The following is a 10,122-nucleotide window of genomic DNA, read 5'->3' on the forward strand; positions in this document are numbered from 1 at the left end:
GTGCGGCACAAACACCTGGTCCATCTAGGAGTGGCACTGCAGTGTCAGACAGGATGGTACTTTTCAAAAACTAGGCCCCAAACAGCAACTCATGCAAAGATGTCGAAGAGGTGCAATGAGGTAGCTGTATGACTAAGCCAAGCGACACAAACAATTACCACTGGAATTATACGTCCAAATCACTGGAATTATACGTCCAAATTGCTGGAATTATATGTCCAAATCACTGGCATTAAATGGTAAAATCTCAGTATTTCCTGCCTAGTGAAGTGGAATCTAGATGGGATTTCGTACCGGGGCAACAATACCTCCATCAGTTGTCTAAACCCCACTACAAAAATGGCGGATACCGGATGCACATCTAACACCAACATACTGTAAGTGTCAGAGCAGAGCCGGCCTTAGGCATAGGCAAACTAGGCAAATGCCATGGGCATTTGGTATGCTTAGGGGCACCAGCAGCTTCTGCTGATTAAAATGATATGCGGCATGCCTATATTCTGTGTGTGACTGTGGCTTTATCTGCATACAAAATGCTATGTTGCAGTGTATTCCTGGAAATCACTGTAATGTAGCATTTCGCATGCAGATACAGCCACAGTCGTACACAGAATATAGGCATGCTGCATATCATTTTAATCAGCAGAAGCTGCTTGTGCATCCTAGCCACATAGTAATGCAAATAAAAAAAAAGGTGGCCGACGTTAGCAGATATGCCAGCTGACTCATGCCAGGCATCTCCTGCAGAACTAGCGGTGGTGCTAGGGGGCATGAGCCAAAATCTTGCCTAGGGCATCATATTGGTTAGGGACGGCTCTGTGTCAGAGCCTCAGTTATGAGGGCTTCCATCATCATGTGAAGCTGAACCACTAGTCATGAACATAGGCCAGGGCCTCAGCCGTTCCTTGCCACTCCGTGTCATAAATGGCATATTGGCAAGTTTACGTTTCTCCTCAGACAATTTCTTTTTTTGGGTCTTTTTACTGAACTTTGGCTTTTTGGATTTTAGATGCCCTCTACTATCACATTGGGCATTGGCCTTGGCAGACGACGATGGCATTTCATCGTCTATATCATGGCTAGAGGCAGCAGCTTCAACACTAGGAGGAAGTGGTTCTTAACCTTTCCCAATTTTATCCTCCAAATTTTTGTTCTCCATTATTTTTCTGGAGTTATATAACACAATATGCGGCACAGGAATGACTGATGGCTGATGGCCAGGACACTACCACTGGTCTGATGCAGGACAACACAGCAACACTGTAAGGGCCTTGTTGTTGTTGTTGTTATTATTATTATTATTATTATTATTATACATCAGCAGTGGACATATAGCAGCAGCATATACCACTGTGACTGCCTGGTCACTGGAATGACTGATGGCCACGACATTACCACTGGTCTTATGCAGCACAACACAGCAACACTGTAAGGGTCTTGTTGTTGTTGTTATTATTATTATACGGCAGCAGTGGACATATAGCAGCAGCGTATACCACGGTGACTGCCTGGTCAGTGGAATGACTGATGGCCACGACACTACCACTGGTCTGATGCAGCACAACACAGCAACACTGTAAGTGACTTGTTGTTGTTATTATTATTATTATTATACGGCAGCAGTGGACATATAGCAGCAGCATATACCACTGTGACTGCCTGGTCACTGGAATGACTGATGGCCAAGACACTGCCACTGGTCTGATGCAGCACAACACAGCAACACTGTAAGGGACTTAATATACAGCAGCACTGGACATATGGCAGCAGAGGACACCACCACTGTGAATGGTCACTGGACTGACTGATGCCCAGGACACTACCACTGGTCTGATTCAGGACACACAGCAACACTTTAAGGGACTTATTATACAGCAGCACTGGACATATGGCAGCAGAGGACACTACCACTGTGACTGATGCAGCACAACACACCACCACTGAACTGATGCAGCACAACACAGCATCTCTGGACAGCACTGGACATATAGCAGCAGAGGACGTAACCACTGTGACTGGACAGATTCAGGACAAGACACGGACACTGAGGACACTGAAAGAACGGAGACATGTCCTCTCTCTTCACTCTCCAATGCCAAGTGAAAATGGCGGGGACGCGCGGCTCCTTATATGGAATCCAAACCCCACGAGAATCCAACAGCGGGATGATGTCATTTTGCCTCGTTCTGGTTTCCGAGTCAGGCGGTCTAGTTGTGGACAATGCCGCTTCCCAGGAAGTACCTGGCAGTGTTACACAGCGTGAAAGAAACTGGAAAGTAAATGTTGAAAGAGTAGTGCACTACTTTGCAGACTCCAGTCTTCTTGTCCTCCAGTGAGGATTCATGCCTTATCCGAAGATGGCCATCAAGATCACTACTGAGCATGTGCAGAGCCATCTTGAGACCGTGTTAGAGCATCACGGTGGAAGGCACATGTATTCCACTTACTGTAGCTTCAGAGGGACCTGCGATTACCTGCAATCCACAATGATTCCAGTGTTCCTGCACCAAACTGACATTTGAGTCAGTTGTATAACACCCTGCTATTGTGAAACTACTGTATGCTTCATGCAAACCGGGGTTGCACTATTTAAATCAAATTATTTAAATCAAATTATTAAATCAACGATTTAACTCAAATGATTAAATCATGATTTAAATAAAAATGTTACAAAACTACAACTTTTGCTTAGAAAGAGACAGTCGTGTAGGTGGGGGCAGTCCTTTTTCTTAGCTCAGTTGGGGAGAATAATGAATGGTGTATAGGAGATTCTACCAAGTATATACTACCAAATGACGTATGCTGGAATACTATGGCAGACTGTTTGGAGTCCTTTCTGAAAAACTGGCCCATTTTTGTTAGACTATGTGAATAAAACAAAGATGATATCCCAGAAGACATTATTAACAAAGTTAATAACTTTGTTATTAAGCGAAGTACTGAAGATTATTTGGCTCAACTGAAACCTGGAGCTGTAGCCCTGGATCGTGCACAAAGATGGAACTGCTCAATCATTGAGGTCATACTAGTGTGGAAGAATCTGTTAGATGATCTTGAAGAGACTGGACACCACATCATTGTAATAAAGATGGCAAAGGCAAGAGCTAAAATTGCACTCACAGGTGCCCACTTGCTGGCTAATCTACTTGGGCCTCGGTACAGGGGAAAATGCTTAGTCCTACTGAAATTGAGACTGCTATAGAGTTTGTTCATGTCAATAATCATCAAATTATGCTGGTCATCTTCAACTTTTGTGCATCCATGAAACCATTTGCACCATACATGTCTGAAGTGTACACTTTACTCCAATTATCTCCTCTAGTCTAGTGGATGTTCTACGCAGCTCAACTTCAGTTAGACACTTCTGTAGTAATTCTTCTGAAGCAGATGTTCACCACAGTTTCATCAAGTGCAGGAATTGAAAGGTTTTTTTCAACATACAGTTTTGTACAATCCAAAACACGCAACAGATTGGGAAATGAACTGTTTAGTGTGTATGTATTGTATTACTGTGTCAATTTTGTTACTGTTCTCACTTCAAAAAAATGTCATGTATTACTAAACAAGGTAGAAACATCTAAAATGAAACGGTTTACTGAAAAAAGTAATAATTAAACCCTATTTAAATCCTGAAAATCTGATTTAAATCAATAAGAAATGACTTAAATCAAATAAATCCAATTTTAAATTAATAAATCCATTTTTTTTTAAATCTGATTTTTATGCAACACTGATGAAAACCAATGTGCAACTGTGGGGTAAATTTACTAAGATTCGTATTTTCCCGTTTCAGGTCAAAGTTCAATCACGAATGACATCGAAAGTGTAAAACTGCAACTTTTTGAATTGATTACGACTAATTTACTAAGCTGTCGTATTCGGGTTTTTCTTTTGTTCCGATGTCGATGTCATTCGTGGTTTTCAGCTGTAGAATGCGGACGATTTTGTTGTTTTGCGGCCGTGTTTGTGGGGTTTTTTTTACGACTGCGTCACATGTCTGTTACGGCAGTGATTTTGATATTGCGGCCGCGTTTTTAGTCCTAAGTTTCGTTTTTGTCACGCGTCCGTGATTGGTTGTATTCGTGAAGGAGGAGTGTCTGTGCATATTACTATAAAACCGCCCCAAACACACCGCACCTCGTGGGTTTAGCTAGTGGAGAGGAGAGAGGAAGGTGTATTTGGAGTTGGTGAGTTTGGTGGTGTTTTTGGTGGATTTGGAGAGGAGTTTTGTGATTGTTGAGTGCTGTACTGTGTGTGTAAGTAGTCTTGTCATATTTGTAGTATTGTTTTTTCACAGTTTGTCAACTTTTTTGTCCTTGTTTTTTTTTTATAGTCTTTTGTCATTGTTTGTGAGTGAGTGAGTGAGTGAGCGTGTGTGTTGGCTGTGTGGTGTGTAGTAGTAGTAGTAGTGGAGGAGTGTGTTTTTTGTATTGATTTTTCTGTGTTTTGTGTCGTTTGTCCTCATGTCAGACTCAGAGGTCAGTGTGGTGGCGGAGGTTAGTGAGGTGGAGGCTGGTAGTGAGGTGGAGGCTGTTAGTGAGGTGGAGGCTGTTAGTGAGGTGGAGGGGGTTAGTGAGAGGGAGGAGGTTAGTGAGGAGGAGGAGGAGGGGGTGCCTGTTGCTGCATTCTCCAGTGATAGTGATGGTGTTGTGGCTCCGCAGCCACGCACCACTACCAAGACTGGCAGGAATATTAAGTTCAGCTATGCTGAAAACATGGCGTTGGTGCGTGAGCTGATGAAGCACCATCGCCAATTGTTTGGTCAGGATGCTGGCAAGGTGTCCTACCGCAGGAAGTCTGTCCTGTGGGGGCAAGTAATAGTTGCCGTCAATAGTGAGGGTGTGGTGAGGCGGACTGAGGACACGTGTCGCAAGAGGTTCTATGACATAAAGCGGCGTGTCAAGGCCAAGATGGCCAAAGAGGCAAAATCAGCCCGCAAAACCGGAGGTGGCCCCCCTTTCCGGGCAACCTATCGGGAGTGGGAGGAGCCTGTGCGGGCACTGATTCCTGCAGAAGTGGTGTCTGCAACTCATGTCCGGGATTCGGACCGACCCACGCAGGATGGTGAGTTGGATATTTGTTAAATATTGTAAAATGTCCTCAAAATGATAATGTTGTTTTTTTTAAAGGTTAAAGGATGCAAAAATTGTTGGTCATGTATTGCAGGCCTATGCACCCTTAAGGTGTGTTTGTGTTTAGAAACTGCATTTTCCATCTTGCCTTGGCTGTAGCTTTTTATTTTTTATTGGCAAAAACAGGTGCAATGCCTGCTGGTATGTGTATTTGCAATAATTATTATGAGATATTGCTTGGACATCGGTGTTGTATCTAATAGCATTTTTTTTTATTTTTTTTTTTTTTTTTTTTTAAAAGGTTTCTACAAATTCAAATAAACATTTTGGTTCAATTTGCAAGTATTCAATCTATGCAATATCTGACACATAATTCTCAAATGTAACAGATTTATTTGGTGCAACACCATGTACATTTTGATATACACCACAAATTAAGGAAGCACGAAGATCTTAAGCAGAAATTAGTTTAATTTACAATACCTAATAGATGGTTACCGTACACTAAGGCTTTGCAGTTAGAATTTTTACACAAAGTATGGTAATAATGTTTTCGCCACTTTTTCAACAGTCCGACAGACCAGCCGGCCAGACAGGCCTCAGACAACTCAGGATGATGCTGGGATTGCAGGTAAGAATTCACTGTAGTAACATATTCTGCAAACACATAGAAGTACAAAATATTAATGTTTATATATTCTCATAGGTTCTGCTTCTGTAAGCCTACCTCCTCTAAGGCGCCCATCACAGGGCTCGGGGCACTTACCCAGGAGGCCAAGTAAGACACGGCGTCTTGGCACGGAATCTGCGGCTCCATCTTCCCCACCCAGGCGGCGCATTTCTGCAGTGTCACCCCAGCCACCACTGGCACTATTGGCGAGTCCACAGAGTGATGAGCCCCGATCACCTCAGTTATCTGGTGAGTCAAAACAGAAACTAAACACATAGCAAATAATCTACACAGTACAGTTACTATGTTGTGAGTTGGAGTTGAGATTACATGTTTGCCATAACAAGCAATGTGATGTTACGTCTTCAATTGTTAAAGGTGCAAATGCTTAATTTTTCAATGTGTTAGTGGTTGATATCGCCAACATCATTTTTAAAAAAGAACATACATTTGTAAATATTTTGACCACACACGTGCACATAAAAATTAAAAAAAAAAAATGACTTTTTTCAAAAACACCCTCCACAACATTATAGTGTTCACACACCTCCCCTGTCCGGTATGTAGACTGCTTACTTGCTCCGCTCCTCTGGACTATCCAGGTAAGCAGTCTATATCGTGGACAGGGGAGGTGACATAACACTGTAATGCTGTGGAGGGGAGGTAGTTAGGTGAGGATTCCGCAAGTCTGTCTATGTGCACGCCTGTGATGGTATATATGTTTTTTGAGAACAAACAAATTATAAGTTAAGAAAAACAACTCTAAAAACTTGAGAAATGGAGTATTATGAATGTAGTAATGTTTAGAACTAGCAAATATATTTTTAGAAAAGTAAACATTGCATGTTGGCCACCCCATACAGAGCCAAGCTTGATGGCCGACGTGGACCAGCAGGGACAAGACCAACAGGCAACCTTCACACTGCAACTAACACCTGTTGACCCGAGCCAGCCAATACAGCTGCAGGATATCCCCCAAGCCTCCATGAGTCCACAACTGGCACAAGCTCCACCCCAGCCACAAATACCAGATGACTTTTGGTCCAGTTGGACAAGCCAACAGGCCCAAAGCAATGCCAGCCTGACCGCACATACCCAACACCTTGCCAGTCTGCCCCATCATCTACCGCACATTAGTCGCAACTCGGGCAGACTGATTGTCCAAGTAGGCCAAATCGCAACATCGATGGAGCAAATACGGGCAGACAACAACCAAATGCTGGCTCATTTAACGCGCATCATTGATGAGCAACAGCGCCACCAACAAACACTCGTACAACTAATACAGCACAACCAGGTTGTGAATGAGTCTTTATCCCGGATTGTAGCCAGCCACACTGCAACCAACACACAACTGAATGCAAGCATAAATAATTTGAGCAACAACATAACATTGATGGCAGCTCAACAAGTGACCTCCAGCTCTGGAACCACGACCCCTATCCAAACGCCAGTAACCTCCCCTGTTCGGCGTTCCTCCCGAGCACGTGCCAGTGAGCCAGCACAAAGCACAGCACCCAGCACACACAAGCGGAAAAAATAAGACTTTTGAAAAATTTGAGTAACGCAATAAAAATTTAGTTTTGTCAAACACACAACTTCCTGTGTCCGTCTCAAACATTGTAGAAGCTGCTATGTATGTATGTATGTTTTTCATGGGTAATGTCTGAAAATGTATTGATAACATAAACTAAGTACAATGTACACACCACTATAAACAACAAACAGTAAGTAACAAAACACACAATTGATTGTATTGCAAAGTGTTTAGTCAAGGATAATTACATCCTACAAAAACTTACCAGAAAAATACCGCTGGATCACTTCTTGCCGTACCTGCCTCCCTACATATGTACTCACACTGTCACCAGATGTTTCTAACTCCTCTGCTTGCTGACTGCTTTCTCCCTCATCATGTGCCAGATGTTGACTTAAACACAGATTATGGAGAAAACAGCAGCAGAACACAATTCTAGTCACCTTTGAGGGACTATACAACAAAAGGCCTGCAGATTTATCCAGACACCGAAACCGTGACTTCAGCACACCAAAACATCTTTCTATCACATTCCGCGTAGCCTTATGTGCATGATTGTAACTGTGTTCAGCAGGAGAATCAGGTTGGGACAATGGAGTAAGGAGCCAAGAGTAGCAGCCGTAACCCCCATCACCTGAAAAACAGATATAGTCAACATTAGTACATGTGTTAGATTATTCATTCCCCTAGTCAAAACTCGAGTTTGTGGTTAAAAGACATACACACAAAACATTTTAAACATACCCAACAGCCAGCCATCAGGCATTTGTCCGTCCTCAAATTTATCGAAGAGCGATGACTGACTGAGGATGAAGGAGTCATGGCAGCCACCAGGGTAACCTGCAACAACACTCATAATTTTAAAGTTTGCATCACAGACCACCTGGACATTAGTTGATTGGGCCAGATGTCTATTCGTATATATGTATTGGCGGCCCCTAGGTGATCTCAGCTGAACGTGTGTGCAATCTATGACCCTCAGCACATTGGGCATGCCAGCAAGCTCATAGAAAGCTACCCTGACAGCACGCCACTCCGACTCCTGGGTAGGGAAGCAGATTGAGGCATTAATATGTGGATCCAAGACATCCAAAACCTGAGTGGACATTAAACAAGCTAAGGTGAGTGTCATGTTAGGTATTCTATACATTACTGTGTTGTTTGTACTTACAGAAGCAACACTTAGACATAACCGGCTATGTATTTTTTGACTCACCTGATTCAAATATCTTGAAAAGGTGGGCTGTGAGATACCAATCACGTCGCCTGCCACAGCCTGGAAGCTCCCAGTAGCCATAAAGTGTAACACAGCCAGGAGTTTGTGTAGGCCTGAGACAGAGCGAGAGCGTGCTGTCTCAGGGTCTAGGCCCAGTTTGACAAGGTCATACAGGCGGAAAATGTTGGTTCTATTTAGGCGGAACATCTGTATGACCCTATCATCGGACAATGCGTTTAAGTTTAAACGACCTCTAAAAAAACGAGGCTGGCGCAGCCTCCGCGGCACCTGGACAACCTGCTGACCATGTTCACTTACCTGGGCCTGATTTCTGGAAGCCTCATGGAGCAGTCTAAGGTATCCCACAGCAAACATAAATTCATTGGCACACACCACAGCCGCCATTTCAGAGTGAGAGAATTTCAAAATGTGCCTGGAACACTTTTATAGGGCCAAACATTCAGGTGTGAGTAATGGATAATTGAGTACACATGTAAACACGCTTTTCAAAAGCAGCCGCGTTTTTTTTTAGGACTTTTTTACGAATTGTATTTTTTCACGGCCGCAAATGCATTTTCACGGCAGATATTACAATTACGAATGGTTAGTAAATGACCGAGATTCATATCTAAACAGGCGTATTTTGACCGATGGTGTATTCATTCGTGATTTTTACCTTGAACTTCCAAAATATTACGAATGCCCACATCACTGCCGTGATTTGAGTTTAGTAAATTACCGAGATGACACTTTGATGAAAAAACGGCATCTCGGTCAAAATCGGGAGCTTAGTAAATTTACCCCTGTGAATCACAATACTGTGAAGTACCTGCAATCAATAAACCAGCACCACTCATTAGAAAACTGGGCTGTTCATCATTTGTGTCATCCACTGGTGTGTGCCTATATAACTCTGTAAATAGAACACCTGCACCCACATCAGTTCCAACAGTACAAACTATGTATCTAGGATCTATAATCCTACAATAAAAAATTTGGGAGTAATATACAGTAGAAACTTCAGTTTAGAAATATTTAGTAAATCAGCTACTGTTCACATTATATGATGCAAGTCCATAAAGGCACAGGTCCCCCCCCTCCCCCCCCCAAAAAAAAAAAAAAGTGCACCAGCAAAAGAGTGGCCACTTTGGTTGAGAACTATAATTAAAATATAGTTATTTCCTTAACAATGTCATCATTAGTGATTGAATGAAAGGGAAAGGGGATAATAGGACCTACATTTTAGAGTTTATTTGGGGTAAGTAGGATATTCAAGGGTGAAGGTGTCTGCATCATTGTTCAATAATAATTTCAGCACTGACCACATATGCTTTGCACAAGTAAAGCTTGTTTTTGTAGATCTCTATACCTACTTAAAAGAGTCATGTTTTGTTTGACTGTTCATTGACTTCAGCTTTCTCTCTCATTATTCTATCATCTACAGGCCATCAATTTCAGTTTTAACGGTGCTTTCTTCCCCAATCCATCGATTATAGCTATGTCCCTCATGACCTGTCCTCTTAGGACTTAGTAGCTTGACAGATCCATCTCTATAAGCTATGCTTGCAGTTAGACACCAGTCATAACCACCCAGAGTAAAAGATTCAGCCAGAGCAATGCGCAAAAT

General features: G+C 42.7%; 1 protein-coding gene across 1 annotated transcript; it reads left to right on the forward strand.

Moving 5' to 3' along the window:
* The first annotated feature begins 4,868 nt into the window (after window positions 1-4,868).
* Window positions 4,869-7,340, forward strand: LOC134994862 (uncharacterized). The gene is made up of 4 exons (XM_063951024.1): window positions 4,869-5,064; window positions 5,644-5,703; window positions 5,779-5,991; window positions 6,606-7,340. Exons 1-4 carry the CDS (start codon window positions 4,911-4,913, stop codon window positions 7,283-7,285), a joined length of 1,107 nt encoding a protein of 368 aa, XP_063807094.1. The 5' UTR covers window positions 4,869-4,910; the 3' UTR covers window positions 7,286-7,340.
* Window positions 7,341-10,122: the final 2,782 nt, after the last annotated feature.

The sequence above is a fragment of the Pseudophryne corroboree genome, chromosome 1, assembly GCF_028390025.1.
Source record: "Pseudophryne corroboree isolate aPseCor3 chromosome 1, aPseCor3.hap2, whole genome shotgun sequence".
In the NCBI taxonomy this organism is placed as follows: domain Eukaryota; kingdom Metazoa; phylum Chordata; class Amphibia; order Anura; family Myobatrachidae; genus Pseudophryne; species Pseudophryne corroboree.